Here is a 22,565-nt window from a genome sequence, read left to right as displayed (position 1 = left end):
CATTGCAAGGTGAGGATCCTCCCTAAAAACAGAAATGAACTCTTGTTTCCTCACATAACATCTTTCATCTCCTTGCACCTATATATGAGATTCTTCAATAGGAAGCATAGAAGACCACTAGAGGAACATATTTCAGAGAATGGTTGTGTCTGTAGCTCAGTCGCTTAATGCATTTTTAATATTTGTTCAAGGCATGTGGGTGTCATTTGCTTATTGTCCATCCCTAGCTTCCCTTGCAAAGATGATGAGCTACCTTCTTGAACCTCTGCAGTCCATTTAGTGTAAGTGGACCCCCAACGCTGTTTGGGAGGGAATTGCAAGAGTTTGACCCAGCGACACTGATGGAAGTGGGATATGTTTCCAAGTAAGGACATTGAGTGGCTTGGAGGGTAGCATGCAGGTAGTGTTATTCTGATGTATCTGTTCCCCTTGCCGTTTAAAACACTAGGGGTTGGGAAATTGGTGCAGTGCATCTTGTAGATGGTATTCTCTGTGTCAAAAAGCTTTAGTGAAGGAGGGAATGAATGTGAAGGGTGTTGGATGGCATGCTAATCAAGCTGCTGTTTTGTCTTGGATGGTGTTGAGCTTTTTCAGCATTATCGGAGCTGTACATTCCCAGGCAGGTGGGGAGTATTCCATCATACTCCTAACTTTTGCTTGCAGATATGGACAGGCTTTGGAGAGACCGGAGTTGACTTACTTCTGCAAGATTCCTACTCTTTGACGTTCTGTTGTAGCAACAAGTTTTTACTGTTTGTGAAATTCAGTTTCTGCTCAATAGTATTTTTCAGGTTCTTGATAGTAGGTAATTCGGTGTGGTGTTGTCATTGAATACCAAGGGATAAAAGTTAGATTCTCTCTTATTGAAGATGGTAATTTCTTAGGATTTGTGTGGCATGAGTGTAACAATATTTTTAATCAATATCTGGATATTGTCCAGGGTCTTGTTATATTTGACCATTGATTGCTTCAATATCTGAAGAGTCATGGATTATGCTGAACAATGTGCAGTCACTTCTGACCTTATGTTGGAAGGAAGGTTATTGATGAAGCAGCTGAAAATGGTAGGGCCTAGTGCACTACCCTGCAGAGATGTCCTGGATTTGAGATGATTGACCATGAACAACCAAAACCATCTTCATTTTTACCAGTGGACAGTGTAGCCCTAATCCTATTGGCTCCAGTTTAGGAGGGCTGCTTGATATCATAATCAGTCAATTATTGGTTTGATGTCAAGGATAGTCTCCTTCACCTCTCCCTTGGCGTTCTGTCCCTTTGTCTATGCTTGAACCGAGGCTGTAATAAGGTCTGAAGCTGAGAGACCCTGACAGAACCCAAACACTGACTGATTAGTAAAACACAAACAACCAGGCATGCACATAGCTTCAAAATGATTTATATTGGCCAATGAAAGAATTTCCTGATCCACATCTGCCAAATAAATTGCAGATGGGTTTTGTTTTTGGCAGTTACATTTTATGGACAGATGGAATAAGGAAAGGCACTAAAATACTGGCATTTATCTTGATGGCTTTATTTTTGCTTCAGGGATAATTCCATTGCTGAAATAATAGGGTAATTGGCAAGTTGAATGCCAACCTTTAACTGGCAAAATTATGCATGTGCTGTTCAGCTTTCTTTTATTTATTCTGCACTGCTGTATTGTCTGTTCTCTGCTGTCCCTGACTTTTTTCAGTGCTTTCAAATGGCATGTTTCTTTAAATAGTAGTTTTGATTGATGATAATGCTCTCACCCAGGAGTACAAGGAATTTTGCTGTGGGCTCAGGTTGTTTTTAAGTTAGGCATTTTTTTTGGAGACCAGCATTTATTGCCCATCCCTAGTTGCCTTGAGAGGGTGATAGTGAGCTGCAGCCCTGCACCACTGCATACCAGGTAGGCAGACTCTCAGTGCTGTTAGGGAGGAAATTCCTCAACACTGAAGGAACAACTGCATAGTTCCAAGTCAGGACCATCGAATAGCTTGGAGGACAACTTGAAGGTGATGGTGTTCCCATGTAATTGATGTCCTTGTCCTTTGGGTGGTAGAAATTGGTTTTTTGGAAGGTTCTGTCAAAGGAACCTTTTACAAGTTATTTCATTGCACCATGTAGATGCCGCATTCCACTTCTGGCCGTAGGGTCGAGGTGACGCTATTGATGAAGCAGCTGAGGAGGGTTGGGTCTAGATCCCAGTTGCAGAATTTCCTCAGAAGAATTAGGTTTATTGCCACCTGTACTCAGGTATGAGTGTACTAAATTGTACTATGTTCCCACTTCCGGCACCATCTTAGGTACAAAGTACCGAGGTACAAAATAGAAAAATAAAGAAATACAATTAAAAGTTAAACATCACAGCCCACCTATAGCCGTGGGCCTGCAGTTTCATCCACACCAGGCCTGCACTCCACATGAGGGCACGCTCTCCCCGCATTGGTCTGTGTCGCTCACTGCTGACCGCCATCTGGGTTTGCCAACAGCTCCTTCACCAACTGCCCAAGTGCTGCTGGCTACAGCCGCGACCGCACTCCACACTCCGACACCGCCGCTGCCTCCACAACTGAGCTGTTCCCAGAAGTTGTTTTATAAAAACAAACAAAAAACTAAAAAAGAGTGAAAAAAGATGAGGAAAGGTAATGCAAACAGAATGGATGAATCCTGGGCTTAAGAACCCAGTTGCTGCCTACTCCACCACTGCCATCTTAATTAAGAGGGATGTCCTGGAGCTGACATGACTGCTTTCCAACAAACACGACCACCTCTTTCTGTGCAAGGTATGACTTAAACCACCAGGAGCTTTCCCCTTGAGTTTCAATTACTTTAATTATGATTCAGCTCCTTTACTTTGATATTCTGGGCTCCCTCATCATTTTCAGGATGGGAATATTTGTGGAATGTCCTCCTGGATTTAGTTACTTGATTGCCTGCACCATCTATGGCTGGATGGGGCAGAACTGCAGGGGTGAGATCTGATCCATTAGTTTTGGGACCATTTTTCTCCATAAGGAGCATGCTGCTTTGGCTGTTTGTAATAGATGCAGTCCAGTGTTGTGGCTTCAGGTTGTATTTCTAATTTATGTATGCTCCTTGCATGCTTTTCCAAACTCTACAGTGAACCAGCGTTGGACCCGATCTTGGTGTTGGTCGAGTGAGAAAGGTAAACCATGAGAGGTTGCAGCTTGCTGCTGAATGTAATTATTCATGCCCTATTTTTAACCACCAGATCTATTCAAAATGTGTTCAATTCAGCATGGTGTTAGTATCATACAATGCAAGAAAGGGTGTCCTCAATGTGAAGATAAGTCTGTGTTCCTACAAGGAACATGCTGTGTTCCTTCCTTTTTAATACTATTATGACAGAAATTGCTTGGACAGGTAAATTGGTGAGAATAAGGGCAGGTAGAACATTTTTCCTTCATCTTGTTTTTCTCATTACCTGATTCGGGTGCACTCTGCCAAATATGTCCTATGGACTTGGCCACCTTATATAACAGGATGCTCCTGAGGCACTCTTGATGATGGATTTTAAAGCCCTCCCATCTAGCTTGTATTCTGTGTGCTCCAGGAGTTTCACTACATGAAGCAGTTTGAATAATCTGTAGGACACATCACTCTATTTTGGCATAAGCAGCCTGACTTTGAGAAGCCATCATAAATTGTGCCTTTCTTGTTCCTCGTGCCTAAGGTGATGGGAGGGAGATCTGCCCTGTTTTATTTTATTAAATTTTTGATGGTAGATAGATACTGAATAATGTGCTGAGCTATTTCAGAGAGATATTAAAGATGGACCAGACAGTGTTAAGTTGAAAGATTTCCTTCCTTGAAAGATGTGGTTTTATGACAATAGTTTCATGAACATTGTTACTGAGACTAACTTTTTATTGCAGATTAATTGGTTTAAACTCTACTATCTACTGTAATGGAATTTGAAACCACATACCTAGATTGTTAGTCCACTAAAATGACCACAGTGCTATTGCTCTCTTCTAGCATAATGTTCTTACTTATCACTACAGCATTAAAAAAGCAAGCTAAACTAATTATTACAAACTTATGGGCAGAAAAGTGATGTATTTGTTGTGGAGTTGTGTTATTAGAGATCTCAATTGGGCTTTAACAATTTGAGAGGCGTTAACTTGACTAATAAGTCCAGTAGCTATCTTTTATCAAAGTGGTTTAATGGGAAATTTGGAGCACTTGATTGGAGGCTGTCAGATAGAGAAGGTGATGAGTGCTATTGTGATACCAGTGAGAGTGAAACAGAGGGTAGAATCTCAGACCATTCTCCCCCACCCCCCACCTCAATCAGGATTGGTGGTAGGTGGCTGGTGTTTGAGGAACCTGTCATCCGGATAGGGTGGCATGCTGAAAACCACCAATGTCCTTGCTGCTTCCCCTCCTCACCATTGCTATTCCTCAAGTATCACTCCCACTATCACTCACCTCTTACCCGAGTCCCTCCTTGATCTTTGAAGCCTAGGTAGGTATACAATGGCCAGCCACCACCCCTCACTGGTGGTGACAAGTACAGAAGAGTTGCTTGCTTTTGACTGGCAGCTCCTGATGGTTGGGGGTCTTCTGCTTGTGGCCTTTGATACAGGAGAGGCCTGGCCTGTACAGTGCCTGAATAGCTCTTATTTTGGGAAGGCTCACCAAATTATGAGAACATGGGACAATATCCCCTTCACCTCTGTTAATCCAGACCAGAAAGTCTCTTTGACTTGTCTGTCTCCTCTCCACTTATCTTCTCTATCCATCTTCAATCCTCCTCCCCCTCTGTCCCTATTTATTTCATTCCCCTCCCCCATTTCTGATGAAGGGTCTAGGCTCGAAACATCAGCTTTCCTACTCCGATGATGCTGCTCGGCCTGCTGTGCTCATCCAACTCTACACCTTGTTATCTCAGATTCGCCAGCATCTGCAGTACCTATTATCTCAGAAAGTGAAGGAAGTCTGGCTGATATTATGTTATATTTGTGACCCTGAGTTGTCATATAGTGCAGTGGTGATGTCCTTATCACTAAGTCAGAAGACCTAGGTTCAAGAACCACCTGCTCAAGAGGTGTGTCATACCATGTATGGAGTAGGTTGATTTAAAAATATGTATATTTATACCCTGGAGATATTGCTACAAAAACAGGAACATTTACACAAATCACTGAATCACAGCAGCATTATGGCACAGAAGGACACCATGTGTTCTCTCATGTCGGCACCGGCTTGCCGAATGAGCCTCATAACTAAGTGCCATTTTCCAGCCTTTTTGACATATCCTTGCGCATTTATGTGAACAAAATCAGCATCCAATGCTGTCCTGAATGCCTTAATCAAACCTGCCTCTGCCGCATGTTCAGGCAGTTCATTTCAGATCCAAATCACTTGTGTGAAAATGTTTTTTTTTATTGCTTTACTTCTTCACTAATCTGTGCCTTCTGGCTCTTGATCCGTTTACAAGTGGGAATAGTTTTTCTCTATTTTCTCCATCCAGATCTTTCTCAATTTTAAAAACTCCTATCGAAGGCCATCTACTCGCCAAGGAAAACAGTCCCAACATATCCAACCTATCCTCACAACTGAAGTTTCTTATCCCTGAAGACATTGTCCTAAACTCTCTTTAATACATTCAAGTCTTTACATGACACCCAGAACTTTAGACAGTACTCTAACTGAGGTCTGACAAATATCCTGTATAGGTTCAGTATAACTTCTTTGCTCTTGCAGTCTATTTGCAGGAGACTGTATGCTTCATTTATTGCTCTATCTACCTGTCCTGCAACCTTCAGTGATCTATGCATGTATATACTCAGGTCCCTGTGCACCTTTTTGTAAAATTGTCAATCCATGTTATTCGTTACAAAATTAATCACCTCACACTCTTTTCTGTATTGAACTTCATCCATCACCTGTCTGTCCTCCTCCAACTAGTCTGTCCTTTATGCAGTCCTCCTTGCTGTTTACAAACTTCCAAATTTTGTATCACTGGCAAACTTCAAAATTATCGCCTGCACAAACATCTGTCTCAAGGGAACACCATTACAAACTTGTCTCCAGCCTGAAGAATGATCTATTCACCACATCTCTCTATCCGGTTACACAGTCAGTTTTGGATCCATGTTGCCGCAGTCCCATTTATTCCATGTGTTACAAGTCTCTCTCGCTCACTCTCTCAAGTCTGTTGTGTGGCATTACATCAAATACCTTTTGAAAATCCAAGTACATCACTTCAACTGTGTCACCCTGATTGACTCAAAAGCTTCCAATTACCCTTTAGAAATCCATGTTGGCTGTTCCTAATGATGCATCTTTTCTCCTGTGACTACTAACTTTTATCAAAATAATTGTTTCTCGAAGTTTCTCCACCAAGATAGGTGAACTGATTGCTCTCTACATACAATGCGATACATTCAGGATAGGAACAGGCCTTTTGGCCCACCAAGCCTGATTCCTATTCCTTATTTAGATGTATTGCCCATATGCGGTTTCTGTCGCTCTGTTCACCTCCCATTCATGTGTCTATCAAAATGCACCTTGGACATTGCTAATGTGCCTGCTTCCCCCACCTTCATTGGAAGTGCCTTCCACGCAGCCACCACCCTCTGTGGGCAAAACTTTCCCAACACTTCTCCCCTGAACTCTTCCCCTCTCGCCTTGAAACTGTGGCCTGTTCTAGTTGACCTTTCCACCCCAGAAAAAAGTCTAACTATCCACCCTATCAATGCCTCTTATGATTTTGTAGACCTCTATCAGGTCGCGCCTCAGCTTCCACCTTTTTAGTGGAGGTGCAGTTATTTAGTGTGAACCGAGCGTAGGTGTTCCGCAGAGCGGCCCCCAAGCCTCCACTTGGTTTCCCCGATGTAGAGGATTCCACAACAGGAACAGCGGATGCAGTATACCACATTAGCAGATGTGGAAAGTCTTCTTGGGGCCTGGGTTGGGAATGAGGGGGGAGGTGTGGGGGCAGGTGTAACACTTCCTGCGGTTGCAGGGAAAAGTGTGAGGTGTGGTGGGGGTGGAGGGGAGTGTGGAGCAGACAAGGGAGTCACAGAGAGAGTGGTCCCTCCGGAAAGCAGACAAGGGTGGGGACGGAAAAATGTCTTTGGTGGTGGGGTTGGATTGTAGATGGCGGAAGTGTCGGAGGATGATGCGTTGGATCCGGAGGTTGGTGGGGGGGTATGTGAGGATGAGGGAGATTCTGTTTTGGCTGCTATTGTGGGGAGGGGGTGTGAGGGATGAGTTGTGGGAAATGTGGGACACACGGTCGAGGGTGTTCTCGACCACTGAGGTGGGGAAGTTGAGGCCCTTGAAAAACGAGGCCATCTGAGATGTTCGGGGGTGAAAAGCTTCATCCTGAGAGCAGACTTTCCACATCAAGCAGATGTTCACCTGCACATCTGCTAATGTGTTATACTGTATCTGCTTTTCCCATTGTGGCCTCCTCTACAACGGGGAAACTAAGCAGAGGCTTGGGGATCGCTTTGTAGACCACCTATGCTCAGTTCGCACTAAACAACTGCACCTCCCAGTCGTGAACCATTTCAATTGCCCATTCCATTCCTCAGACAACATGTCCATCATGGGCCTCCTGCAGTGCCACAATGATGCCACCCGAAGGTTGCAGGAACAGCACCTCATATTTCGCTTGGGAACCCTGCAGCCCAATGGTATCAATGTGGATTTCACAAGCTTCAAAATCTCCCCTCCTACTACCGCATCCCAAAACCAGTCCAGCTTGTCCCTGTCTCCCTAACCTGTTCTTCCTCCCACCTATCCCCTCCTCCCACCTCAAGCCCCACCCCCATCTCCTACCTACTAGCCTCATCCCGCCCCCTTGACCTGTCCGGCTCCCTGGACTGACCTATCCCCTCCCTAACTCCCCACCTACACTCACCTTTACTGGCTGCATCCCCTCCTCTTTGACCTGTCTGTCTCCTCTCCATGTATCTCCTCTATCCATCTTCTATCTGCCTCGCCCTCTCTCCCTATTTATTTCAGAACCTCCTTTCCCTCCCCCATTTCTGAAGAAGGGTCTGGACCCCAAACGTCAGCCTTTCTCCTCCTCTGATGCTGTTTGGCCTGCTGTGTTCATGCAACTCTACACCTGGTTATCGAAGAAATGTATTTGATGGGTTTATAAAGAATATTGATCGATAGTCCACTTCTAGGGAAGTAAATAGAATATTCATGGATGGGAAAGGATTAGTTTGAGATGATCCACGTAACAGGTTATTTTGCAGTACGGTTTATCAATAATGCTTCTGGAAAAACAATTTCTTCCCTTTGGAGTATTGCAAAATTTTCCAGATTTATTTCTGGTTTATTTGACGAGCCATTCCTCTTGTGACCCTCCTGATGTGCTCTATCAAGTGGATCTCACTAAGCTAGCAGTTGCTGCCGTACATGTGCCTGCCAGAGAAACAATGTTTTTGCTATCACTGGTGCTGTCTGCACTTTATGGAAAACATGCCACGCAAATGACTTTTTTTTAATCATGTTAGAACCTCCCCATAATTAAGCTATAAAGTTCTACAAAACACGATACACTGATAACATTTTGCAAAACTCCATACGCCTGTATCTGCTGCCATACCATGTCAGTATCATGCAGTTTTAGCCCTTTTGCCATTCAGTGTTCTCCTCCTTGATGGAGGAAGACAGCACAATTATGTTTTCCACTTTTGATATCTCTAATAAAGAGGTAGCATAGATGCCGTGGACTCTTCTATGCTAAGCAATTGTACAGCAGTATGAAATAACTGAGTAAAGATTCACACACTTGCACCTGCCAATGTGACATTATCTTTCATTGGTAGAGTTATAATAAAATTGAACCTCCAACATACCACTTGTCACAAAGTTTGACTCTTTTGTACTTGGATCTTGCCATTTTCTCCCTAGTATTTTACTGTTCTGATAGTCTATAGATCTACTGTGGGTGAGTACAGTGTCTGACTTGCTGCCGTAGCTCGGCCATTCTAAATTCTTATGCCACAGAGAAGAAAATGGTAGCAGTTCATTCAGGAGATTAGAGATTGAACCTGCTACACTGTAGTGCTAACAGTGCTCCAGCTTTTAAAGGAATTGCTTCACTTGAACTGTAAATGTGCTTTTTTTTTTAAGTACATAATGCACAATATTCTGAGTTTGCACCCATGCTCCGTTTCACGCATTTGTGAAACTAGATGAGAATAGATGTAAAGCATAGCATTTCTTTTATATAGCAGCGTAATTTCAACTATAGAACTAAGTAGTGGATGTGGTGGTTCATTAATAAATGGCAACTTTGCTCGTGAATTGACCTCCCTTTCCTCTCTAACTAATATTCCCACAGAGTTTATGTACCTTTCTTCCTGTTACAATGTACAGGATGTAGAAATGCCAATTCCTAAATTAAGCCTGATGAAAAAATTGCATTTTGAACACAGTAAATGTTTGGCTGCTGCTACAGACTAAAATCCAGGACGGATGTCCGGCTTCCGCCCAGCAGACATTTCATATTTTCTCAGAGGAGCCATACATCTTCAAAATAGTTGGATCTCCACAGTATCAAGCATTTAAACACTGTTTGTAACATATAAACACATCAGAAACCGGGCAAGAATTAAGCATATTATTAAGTCCATCCTGGCTTTCTGAAAGCCTTCTCTTGTACATTTTGTATTCCACTCCCAGTACCATCATTTGAGAAAGGCAAAAAGTCGAGAACATTTTTATAAAAAACAGACAAAAGGATTAGATTAACTCATTCGCACAGTTTTACTGAAACCGTGCCTACAATTTAAACAAAATGTAGTTCCTTTCGGACAAGGCTGACTAAGTTTTTCTTCCTGAATCGGTGGAGTTGAGGTTTTGTAGGAGTCGGTTTCTCCTTTTTGGTAAACCAGCAATTACAATTATTGATGATCTAGTGGGCTGTGGAAAAATAAACTGAAAAGTGGTTTCATCTTTATGAAAAGGAAAGTTTGACTGTCTTTACACTCACTTAAGATTTTTAGTGGTGAGGCCAAAATGAGAATGGAAAGTTTAGGGTCCAATGACCCTTCCTCAGAACTGCTGGTAGATGGGAAAATGTTGGTTTTTATGTAGAAAGTAGGGAGGAGCATAGGGTAGGGAATAAATGATGGCATGGAGCCCAAAGAGAGAAGATGGAGAGAAAAGAAGCTAGGTGGAGAGGAGAGTATAGGTAGGGAGGGGATAGGTCAGTCCGGGGAAGATGGACAGGTCAAGGAGGCGGGATGAGGTGGTAGGTAGGAAACGGAGGTGCGGCTTGAGGTGGGAGGAACGGATAGGTGAGAGGAAGAACAGGTTCGGGAGGCAGAGACAGGCTGGGCTGGTTTTGGGATGCAGTGGGGGGAGGGGAAAAGCTGGGCTGGTTTTGGGATGCAGTGGGGGGAGGGGAAGAACTGGGCTGGTTTTGGGAAGCAGTGGGGGAAGGGGAGATTTTGAAGCTTGTGAAGTTTGGGAACTGCTTTGCAGAACACTGACGGATGGTGCTCATTTTGTATTGTTAGTTATTGCTTTAATAATCTTGCAGAAACATCTTCCATTGCTTTGTTCTTTGAGATTGTTATTGTTGTTTATGATGCTACCATTCAGACCTTCTTTGGGCACCTCTTTTGTTTCTCTACTTGTCCCATCAATGCTTTAGCCAATAATTTTTTTCCAGCCTCCTATCTTGTCAGACCTTCAATTTTTCTCCCTGTTCCCAACTCCCCTTCGCTCTTTCCCTTAAACTTGTTATGTCCTATTGAAACTCTTTCAATCTGAAATGCTAACTCAGTTTCTCCTTCACAGTTGTTGTCAAACGTGCTGAGTATTCTCAAACTTTTTTTTTTGATTATTTTATAGGAAATAAAAACAATCAGCGGGTTAGATAGGGTGGATAGGAAGACCCTTTTTCCTAGGATGGTGATGGCGAGCACGAGGGGGCGTAGCTTTAAATTGAGGGGTGGAAGATATAGGACAGATGTCAGAGCTAGTTTCTTTACTCAGAGAGTAGTAAGGGAATGGAACGCTTTGCCTGCAACGGTAGTAGATTCGCCAACTTTAGGTACATTTAAGTCATCATTGGACAAGCATATGGACGTACATAGAATAGTGTAGGTTAGATGGGCTTGAGATCGGTATGACAGGTCGGCACAACATCGAGGGCCGAAGGGCCTGTACTGTGCTGTAATGTTCTATATATTTCTAGCATTTATAATGTTCTGATTTTGTAAACTGCAATGATGTCATAAATCTGATAAAACACTTAAGGAAAAACACCAAATAAGACTTTTCTATCTTTTGAGAGTTACATCTTCACAACAGTTATAAAATTTAATTAAATCCGGGAGGCACCATTAGAATACCCATAGATGGTAGGGATAGTAATTTGTTTTCATAATGGTGGGTAGCTCTGGCAGCCCATTGGATGTAATAAATTTGGGATTTGAATCTTAAATATTCCTTCATCTATATTTAAAATTTGAAAAAAGTAAAATAAATTGGATTTTTAAGCGCATTATATTTGAAAAAGAAAGTTCCTTTTTTTAATCTGTGAAATGAAATTGTCACAGAATCACGGAGAAGAGTAATTATCTGAAAAATAACAGTTATGTGGTACTTGAAAGATTGTCAATTGTTATAATTATTGCACACAGATGGGTCTTAACGTTGCTGTTGCATGCATCCTTGGGCAGGTAAAGGCCTGAACATAGAATGGGAAATACATCTTCAAAATGATGCTAATCCATATTCTGGAATGAGAAGCCTATTTGGAGCTCCGGAGAGTTTCAGTGAGAAAGTGCAGATTTGCTGTGCTCTGTGGAAGTCATTGAATCATTTATTTTGTGCTTTGATAAAGCATTATGATCTCCTTCATGTTTAAGAGGTTAATCAAATTGTAGATGGTGCAGTCATTAATAGTGTTGCGGAAGGATTTGCGTAATTATGTGGTTCATTATTGTGAACTTCTGCCTCAATTTTTTGATTGCTCATCAAATTCTCAATACCTCCAGGAGAGACACTGCGCCCAGGATTTACATGTTGTAACAGAATACATGAAACCAGCATTTCAACTGAAATATAACTATCATATGGTCACACACTGCTGTATTATTTGCTAAACTTGGGCATGAAAATATCAATCTTGACATCTTTAGGTGTTAATAGATATGCAGCTGCATGCTTTTTTGAGTTATACCCAGATGCTATGAAGCTTGAAATTTGGTGCTTATTTTGATGCCTTTGTTTCTGTATTTTTTGGATTGTTTTTTTGTTTAATTGAATGATCCCTCTTTCTAGATTTCATATAACCTATACTCCAGTACCCTCATTGTTGAAGCCCTGTGATCCTTGTCAGAAGTGCTTCCAGGTCAAAGTAAGATTCTTTTCTTTTGAGAGTATTTGACAGAAATGTTTTAGATTGTGAATTCTTGAACGAATCTCTCAAAGGGACAGCAATCATGATACATGCTGATCTTTGCGGGAATGGTTTTATGACACAAAGAATATTTGTTACTAATACAAGCATTCATACTTTAACTGAATAATATCTTGACGTGCTCTTCACTTGCTGTCAAAATTTTCTTTATTGCTGTGCTTCCATTGTTATTTTGTGTTTACATTCTTTCACTTTCAAAGTTTCAATTTTCTGTGGTTGTTTTTTTTTGAAACCACATATACGAAGAATACAAATAGTATTTCCCATTGTCTGAGACGAGACAGCTTTTTTTTGTGTTCTTTGTCAATGTTATACTATATGCACTAATTAAGAGGTATGCTACCAACCCAAAGTGATTTTGTCCCATGATTGAAGCTGCCATCCACCTCCCATTACGGTATCTAAGAGGGAGTTGAAAACGTGGAGATTTGTAGACTGGTATCTAGATTGAATGTGCTGTTCCATTGTAACAATTTAATTGTTCAGATACTCCACAGTATCACACTGTTCTTTGAATTTACAAGTTAGAATGATGGAATTTATTAGTTTCACAAAAGAATTAAAAGGATTATGAGTTGAAGATGGAAGTTTTATCAGTTAGCTAATCAAATTAAATCAAGTGTTTATGAACAAATTAAAGTCAATAATCCCATGAATGAGAACAACCGTAAAATATTCTGATTATCAGAAGCTGAAAATAATTTCAATATTGGCATATTTGTATATTTTTAAAATTTTTGTTACCTGTTGTCATTGCAACTCCAGCTACAACAATTCTGTTGTTTGGTGTATTGACTGGTCTAGATTGCAAAGGAAAACAAAAACAAAAAATCCTTGTACAAATTATAATACTGATGGTCAATAGCTCTGGTTTCAATTCCAGACAGTGGCTGTTGCCAACACTGTCACATACGTACATAAAGCACTGTGGAATTTAATGTTGAGATGATGAATTGCATAACAATAACGTGAGGATTGTCACCTTTCGAAGGCAGGATATATCTTGTGTATTCAACTTTTCTTTAATAAAGGTGAAATTGATGCAGCATCGTAGGGTAAATTGGAATATTTTCATAAATAGTATTCAATATTACAGCAGTTAATATTCTCCAACATAGATACACCACATGGGAAGTAAAATAAACTTTATCCTTGGGTCCAAATTAGGAATGAAATGTAATACAAATGTGTAGAATTCTTTGTTTTAAAATGTTATCTTAATGCTTATCATACATGATGATTTGAATTTTTTTCCAATTAAATGTTGGGGATATATGCCATTACCTTTTGCTCTGCTTCAAATTGTGTTCTTTAACTACAGACTCCATTCCTCTCCCCAGCAACTATGCAAAACAAGTCAATTCTGTTTGGAAGCTTTGTACCGTCTGCGACCTGAGATGAATTTCCAAAAACATGTCTCTACTGTCACTTAGACTGTCTGTTTTCATGTCTGTAAAATTGCCTAATTTTGTACCACGCCTCAGTTCATCGGCTGCTGAAACCTTGAATTCTTGCCATTTTTTTAAATCTCTAGACCTCTCCACACTGGATTGTTACCATTTGTGAACAAAGGTCATCCAAAACTCTGCTCCAAGTTCTTATCTCTGTGCACACGAAATCACATTTGTTTCTGATTAAACACCTTTATTTTGAAATGATCATCCTTGTTTAAAAATCCCTGCAAGGCACTGTCCCTCCCTTTCTCTGTAATCTCCTCCAACCTCTCAACCCTCCAAAAAAATCTGGACTCATCTAAGTCTGGCCTCTCCAGCATCTCTGATTTTTTTTGCTCGACTATTGGTGGCTATGCCTTCAGCTGCCGAGACCCTAAATGTTGTGACAGACCGTTACACCCACCCATGTCAGGGACCATTGAATATTGATTGGGGCAGATGTGTTTCTGGATCATTGTTTTCCCTACTTACTGAGGCCACTTAGAAAGGTATATTGCTACCTTGACTGAGATCAGGTCAAATCTAGCACAAGTTATGAGATTGTGACCTTTATGCAGTACAGTAATGTTATACCAAGGAATTAGTATAAGCAGCTTTGCATCTTATTAATTTAATTTTGGTTTCCTTTCCTTCCTGTAGCTGACTCCATTGCGGACACTATGTCAGTGTTCCTCGCAACCACCAACAGCCAAACAGATGTAGTGAATCGTAACAGTTCAGCTACACCACCAAATACGCTTAACCTTCGTTCCTCCCACAACAAATTGGTCAACTCTGAAATAAAGAACGCAGAAACCAAGAACAACACCCCCCCAAAGTGCAGGAAGAAATATGCCTTAACTAATATCCAGGCTGCAATGGGCCTTGGAGACACCACAGCATCGCCAACGATAGTAAATAACACCAACTCAAAACTGGCAAAGAACGGAGAAAACCAGCTGCGGAAAGCAGCTGAACACGGCCAGCAGGTCATGAACAAGAATATCAGTGCAAATGTTGTCAAAAATATAATCTCAGAAAAATTGGAGGGCAAGGAGCCAAACTTGCAAGACACATCTTGCACTGAGCCCTTGTCATCACAACCAAGGAAGAGTAAGAGCTTCCTGAATTACTATGCAGATCTGGAGTCGTCCACTCGTGAGTCAGAACAAAATTATGGCAACAATCCTATTGATTGTGAGGAAAACACCGGCCTATCCCATGATAAAAGTACAACGAATGATGATGTGGCCAGTGACGAGAGCATGTCTGCCAGTCCTGAAGATTGCCAAATGACCACACTCTCCTCCAGTCCAGAAATAAAGAAAGATCCACCCCGACTGGGAGGGAAAACTGACTCTGCATTGAGTAAAATGCAGAACATGGCTCCCAGTGATGAAGATTCAAGTTGGACCACCCTATCACAGGACAGTGCTTCACTGAGTTCACCTGAAACAGGTATGAACACTGCTAACTTTTCATATGTTTATTTATATACTGTCATTTTATTTTGTTTTTATTTTCATTGCAGACTTTATTCTTGAAAACTGAATATCTTTAATAAGTTGCTTTCAAAGGCAAGGGATTGTCAAAATACTGGATCCTAATAAAAAAAGACAGGGAACCTCAGAATTTCAGAAGTAAATGAAAATTTTTGGATGTAGGCAACATTGCTTTAATTCTTAATTTACATTTTCAAGCAACTGCAAGTTGATGCACTTCTGGTATTTACAGTCTTTGGCTCATTACATTGTAGCACAGAATTCCACACGACCGACAGATTGAGGAAAGACAGTTTATGACTTTCAATTTCTGTTTATGTTCTCAATGTTTTGGGATAAACTGTAGATTCAGTAATGTAAAATTCACACATCTAGAGTTTTTGTGGGCTTTGTATTCACCCAGCTCACATCTAATCGTGGTAGTTTTACTGACCGGTTTCTGGAGAGGAGAGTGATTTCTTAAGTTTGCTTTTGGCTTCACCAGTATTTGCCACAGTATTTCTTGTCCAAACCAAGCATTCCATTGGTATCAAGCTAAGGCAGTGCACAGAAACAGAAAAACATTAGAAGATAGGAGCAGAAGGAGGCCATTCATAGCGATCATGGCTACTTGTCCAACTCAATAGCCGAATCCTACTTTCTCCCCATTACCTTCGATCCCATTCGCCCCAAGTGCTATATCTAGCCACCACTTGAATACATTCAATGTTTTGGCATCAACTATTTCCTGCAGTAATGAATTCCACAGGCTCACCACTCTTGGGGTAAAGAAATGTCTCCTCATCTCCATCCTGAATGGTCTACCCTGAATCCTCAGATTGTGGCCCCTGGTTCTGGACACACCCACCATCACTTTATCTGATTCCTTTGAGATAATGATTATGATAGTAATTAGTCGTATAACCAAACTCCTCATTTTAAGGTTTCTCATCTGCAGGTTTTAGAATTGTTCAGGAAGCTGTTAGCTGATTTATGCAAGATGAAGAAGCTGATTCATGGTCATTTAACAAGGCCTGTGAAGTAATCATAAAAATAAAGATGCTGCAGAAACTCCACACATCTAGCAGCTACTATAGCGAGAGGAGCAAATTTAACATTTTGAGCCCAATGTGATTCTTGTTCGGAACCAAATTTTTTCTTGAGTTGGACTGTTCAGTTAAGCTGTTTTCCCACCACAGATCCATCCATCCATCCATCCACCTGAGATTCTGCAGCACTTTATTTTTTTCTCAGATCTCTAGCATCCACTGCATTTTGTTTTTGTTTCATGATCTTTGAAGGTGTTTGGTTAATGAAACTGTCATATATGAAGAAAACAATCTAGCCAGGGCTGACTGTGCTTTGACAGTTACATTTAGGTTAAAGTAATTGTTTGGATCGGCTGAACAGAGGCAGGGCTAGTGGTGTTTGTCATCTTTTTAGCTTAAGGGCTCTATGGCTAAGGTTTCTATTGAGCTGTCTGCACTTGGCTGATTAGTCTTCAATCTGCTGACAGTTTTCAGACTGCAGAAGTTCTGACTAGCTTGATTCAGCGATTGTAGTTCACTGAGAGCTCAGCAAATGGCTTCGGGGATCTGGTTTTGTTGAAATGGTACTCAAGGGAAGTGCCTTTGATACACCATGAAGGATAGGATAATTTGTATTTCTCCTGCAGAATGCTGCTCATTGACGTACTTCAGTTAACTAGTGCGTTGATGCATAGCCAGGGCCTCAGTCTAATGGAACATATATTTAATCCGCCTATTAAAGAGAGGGAATTTATGTGACAGCACATGATGCACTCCAGTCTACCAGAACAGAGTAGGTCTCTGTTTTATTCCTAGGCCTTGATTTCTTTTCCTAGGGCATTGTGCAGGCAAAAATATACCCAGATTCAGAGGAAAAACTAGGTGCCTAACAAGAAGCATTCGTGAATTCATGTAGGATATTTAAGATTCAGAAATGCAAACAGTTAAACTAATTGCTGAAATTTATACTTGTCGAACTTGTTTGTTCGGCGGGGGGGAGACAAATAGCACCTTTTGAGTAGTGGTTTTCAGTCATCAACATTGATTCTCTGGGGATTCTACTGATCTCCTTTTTGGGATTAAGACAATCTCACAAAAATTCAGACTTGTTCAAAAAAACTCTCTTGGTACCTTTATTCAAGCCATTATTAGTTTGGCAATTTTATTATGTTAAGCAATGCCCATACTACAAAAATTTCATTATTTCTTTCCCTGTGCCCCTTACTGTTCAGTTTCTGTTTTTAAGGTAAAACGCACATCTGGAGATCTAACCCGTACTGCATTAGCAGGTGATGTTCACCATTCCGATTTCCTCCACTAGTTTGTACTGAGTGGTGGACTTCAGCCTACAATGACAAGTTTCAATCTCTGTAAACAGCATATTCATTTGAGATCTCAAAGGCTGCTCCATGTAACCCAAAATTACATGGTATTACAAGATTTTTTTGATTCTCAAATTTTTAAGAACTGTGAGCAGCTCGGTGGTTAGTACTGCTTCCTCATAGCACCAGGGATGTGGTTCAGTCCCATCCTTGGGTGACTGTGTGGAGGTTGCAATTCTCCCCATGTCTGCGTGGGTTTCCTTGGGTGCTCCAGTTTTCTCCCTCAGTCCAAAGATGTTTGGGCTAGGTGGATTGGCCATGCTAAATTGCCCCCGGTATCGAGGGATTGGTAGGTTAAGTGTATTGGCCACGGGATATGCAGAATTACAGGGAGTGGGTTGGCAGGAGAGGTGGAGGGATCTGGTTTAGACACTCTTTTGAAGGGCCCATGTGGACTTCAAGGGCTGAACTGCCTGCTTCCACACTGTAGAGATTATAAGACCTTCTCAGGCAAGAATGAAAGAGCATATATATTATGTAACTTAAATCTTTCAGTGTTAAGACCAGCAAGCGCTCACATTGGCCTATTGGATAAGTAGACATAATATTTTGTTGAAAGTCCTTTTTATAAAAATTATATTCATATACTTAATCATTAGGGAATACAGGAAATGTGCAATTGGTGAGTTTAGGTTGATTGACATTACTCTTGGGTTCAGTTTAAATTATTGATCAGAAAGTGGGAAGGCCTTTGTGTTGAGAATAGCACTCTAGCTAATAGAAATCTCCCACTAAATCAATTTATGATATAACTGAAGTGCACCTACAGGGAGCTGAAGGTTAGAAACCCGAATAAGAATTCTATCCTGTAAGATTAGTGGTTAGCGTTCAAAGAAATTTAGCTGATTCATTCAATTTTACATTTGATCTAAGTGAGTAAGGGTGAGCAGTGCACATTCTTTATAGTCGGAGTATACTGTTGTATCGAAATGTGTTGCAGTGACTGACAATTGAATGCCAGTAGTGAAAACGGACAACTCCTAGACAAAATGGGCCAGTAAATATATCATTGTTTTTCTAGTCGGAGATGATACTGTACTGAATGCATTATATGGATGCCGTCCTGTTATTTCTTTATGGCTGTCCTTTGCCTTATTTATTGGAATGGACTGGCATTACTGTTGTGACAATGCATCATTTTAGCTTTCAAAGCAGCAGAATCTGATAGAGAGTGATTATTTTTTGTTGGTTATTTCTGTGTTACCTGAGCTAATTGAGTTCCTATTGTGTAAGTTGGTTACTGTGTATTTTGATGATATTCCTGTGTGGTTGATTGTAAATAATATGGAGCTACTGGAACATGCATACAAGTAGGGTGAAGAATGTTGGTTATAGATAAGAAGGTGAACTGGATTGAAGCAACTGATAATGGTGAGTACAGTTTATTTCAGTAACCTGCTCGTGTGCATCAAGAATCCTAGTTTAATCCTGACCAAACTTGAAGTTACGAAGTGTTTTCCTTTTATCCTATATCTATTAACATGTAAAATTGTGCATGCCTTTCCAAACTTGGTTTAGGTTTTAAAAAACCCCACAATACCACATTGAAATAAAACATGCAATAAAAAGCTTATTAAAAGGAAAGACATCCTCACAACTTGTTTCACAGGATGTGGGTGTCGCTGGCTGGCCCAGGATTTATTGTCCATCCCTAGTTGCCTTGAGAAGGTGGTGCTGAGCTGCCTTCTCAGACTACTGTAGATCATGTACTATGGTATATCCAGAATGTCATTTAACAAAGGAGTTCCAGGATTTTGGTCAATTGAAGAAACATTGATATATTTCCAAGTCAGTGTAGTGAATAGCTTGGAGCAGAACTTACAGTTGGTAACGTTCCTATGTATTTGCTTGTCTGCCATCTAAGGGGCTATGATGAATTTCTGGAATGCACCTTGTAGCTGGTGTACACTGTTCGTAATGAGGATTGCTGCTGCTGCTACTACTGCTACATTGCAGAATAAAAATAATTGCTTTTCTTTCGTAAGTAATTCTGTGTTTTCTTTTAATTGAGAAATATATAACCGGTTAATCAAATATTTCCTCAGATAACATGTTTTGATATAGTACAGCCATGTTAATAAAGGATAATTTTCCATTTTTACCCGGCATGCATCTCCTGCTATATAATCCATTCTCTCAACTTTTAAATAGATGTTTATTTACAGTGGTTGACAGATTTTTTTTTTGCTTTTAAAATTTTTAAATTATTCCAGCATGTAACTTCTAGCAATTTGGGATATCACTATTCTTTAGTAGTAGTTCAGAACTTACAAGTTCCTAACAACTGACATTGAGTGGAAGCATTTTTTCTTACACTGATGGTTGGCATGGAGATGCAGCTGGACCTGTCACTGTCAACCATAGCTAGCTCATTAACCTAGAGCAATCAGGAGTTGCTGGTCACGGAATTGGTAAGTATTACAAAGGAAACCAATTTAAGATTATTATTTGAGCTCTCTTGTGCATGCTGCAGGCTACATATATTCAGACACAGGACCCTGTTCTATGTAAGCAAAAGCAGTTGACCTAAACATTCCTCCTTTTTCATTTGAGAAAGTGATATGGAAACTGACAACTCCTGCTGCAGGCCCATGGCAATACCCTAACCAATCCAAGTCTACTTGCCCGGCCTGGGGTTAATCAGCTACTGAAGATTGACAGTTAACTTCATGCCAACTATGGTCCAACTAGTCAGTACATTTTTGTCATGCTGTAAAAACTGATGCTATCTTTCCACGTTCCTTTTCATCCCAGTCCTAATGAGACTAAAGCAAAAATTAAGGATAATAACATATTCCTGAAGATTTTTTAACCTATGCATTTGACTGTGGCCTCCTGCCTCTGCTTCAGTTTATTAGCTCTGCAGTTTTACACTGCTGCTGTTTGACCCTATTTTATCAGGCACCATAAGGTATGCGAATGAGTCCTCCTACCTGCACCAGTGATGGGTCCAATTGAATTTTCCATTTTCCAATCAGAATGTGATTTTCTACGATGTCCTTTTACACTATTCGCTGTGGTAAATTTTGAGGGTTGGAATTCTGCAAGTTATTTCCCATCACTTAGATGTTGTACACCCATATAGAACAGGTTCATATCAGTAGTTGTGCTGTAAATGTTGCTTGACAGTCATGTATGAACTGCATTGACAGAGTGATTAGTGACCATAAGATATGGGAGCAGAAGTAGGCTCCTTTGTCAGTATTTTGCAGGAACCATTCCTCCAAGATACTTTTGCCCATTCTTCTTCCACTCCCAACATCCCCTTACTATGCAAATTTGCCACTTACTACTTCCATGCTCTCAATGCAAGGACGCAGACACACCTTCTAGGTGAAGCAGCAATTTACCTGCATTTCAATCAGTCACGAATTTGGTACTCACAGCATGGTCCCCTCTACAGTGAAGAGATGAAACGCAGATTGGACAACTACTTTTTGGAACACTTATATTCTGTCAACAAAAATGACCCTGAACTTCCAGTTAGAGTCTTAGAGATGTACAGCATGGAAATAGACCCTTCCATAGAGCTGAATTTGATTGTGGCTTTAATTCTGAGTCTTGAGAATCTGACAGACTCTCCCTTGAGTCGACAAAAAACTGAGCTTGGACTTTTTCAGCTTCAAATTATCCGTTCTTTAACCAGGCACTTATGGTCTGGAATTTTCAAACAAAATTCCTTACATTTGGATAATCTTTTTCTTAGCACTTCTAAACAATCTTCCTTCTTCAGGAGCGACTATGTCATAAAGTTTTGATCTTTCTCCTCTATTTGAAGGAGCTCTGAGAATGTTTTCCCTTTGAAACAAGTAAATACATTATTTAGTTTACTGCTTTAGTTTTGTGCCTTTACTGAAATGATAGTATGGTCTTTCTTTTCTGCAGAGCAGAAATGTAATGAACATGGTAATTTGCTTTGCTGAAATACATTTTTTAAAAAGCTGTGCATCAAATGCTGTGAACGTTAGTGGACTAAGTTTAACAGTATCTTCCCACACCCTGTGAAATGCTTGAATTGGCCTATCAATTGAAAAATGAAGTAACAAAAATCATTTTAGCCCAAGTGCTACTTCTGTTGCATAAAGAATGTTAGGGGTGTGTGTAGAAGTCTCAGATTGCACTGATTCATTTTGCTTTCCTGTTATCTGTTTTAGCAGAAGTTCTCACTTTAAAGGCGGAAGTTGCTGGAAAAGCTCAGCAGGTCTGGCAGCATCTATGAAGAAAACTCAGAGTTAATATTTCGGGTCTAAAATGTTAACTCTGATATTTTTTCTTCACAGATGCTGCCAGACCTGCTGAGCTTTTCCAGCAACTTCTGTGTTTGTTCCTGATTTACCGCATCCGCAGTTCTTTCAGTTTTCACTTTAAAAGCATTGCCAAAATGCCATTTTATGATTTAGCCTGCTACAGTTAAACCAAATCTTTGACATTGCATCTGTGCAACTACTAAAGCCCAAAAATGTATTCCCTGGAAGATGTGTATAAATTACAAGTCTTGAATTTAGATCTGTTTGAGATTTGCTGACAGTGATTCCCAGAATCTTTCAAATGGGAGCAGCAAATATTAATGGTGTTCACTTAAGGATTAAAATGGGTATAAATTTTATTTGTATTGAAGTAATGATTGATAAAAACTAATGCCTGAGGTTTGGAGGCACTGGAGCGCTCTCTTACCCTATAAAGCTTGTTTTTTATTCTTGAAATATTAATTAAAATATATGATGAGTGAAATTCTATTGAATTTACAGTTAGTGTTTAATTGGTCAGTTTTACAGTTCACAACTGAATCAACATTCATAATTTTGCAACTCTTTAACTGGATG

At 40.4% G+C, this 22,565-nt stretch overlaps 1 protein-coding gene across 6 annotated transcripts in view; it reads left to right on the top strand.

Moving 5' to 3' along the window:
• The window catches only part of apbb2b (amyloid beta (A4) precursor protein-binding, family B, member 2b), a 256,665-nt gene that overhangs the window by 97,506 nt on the left and 136,594 nt on the right, over window positions 1–22,565 (top strand). For 5 of the 6 annotated variants that reach the window (XM_048531985.2, XM_059647330.1, XM_048531978.2 and 2 more), the window contains exon 3: window positions 14,512–15,309. In XM_048531985.2, the coding sequence (XP_048387942.1) occupies window positions 14,512–15,309 (798 nt within the window). Of the gene's footprint in view, window positions 1–12,279; window positions 12,356–14,511; window positions 15,310–22,565 lie in introns of all 6 variants that reach the window. The other variant, XM_059647331.1, reaches the window with a different exon arrangement.

The sequence above is a fragment of the Stegostoma tigrinum genome, chromosome 1 (genome assembly GCF_030684315.1).
Source record: "Stegostoma tigrinum isolate sSteTig4 chromosome 1, sSteTig4.hap1, whole genome shotgun sequence".
Taxonomy (NCBI): domain Eukaryota; kingdom Metazoa; phylum Chordata; class Chondrichthyes; order Orectolobiformes; family Stegostomatidae; genus Stegostoma; species Stegostoma tigrinum.
Note: the sequence above shows the minus strand (reverse complement) of the source record. Positions and strands in the feature narration are given on the sequence as shown.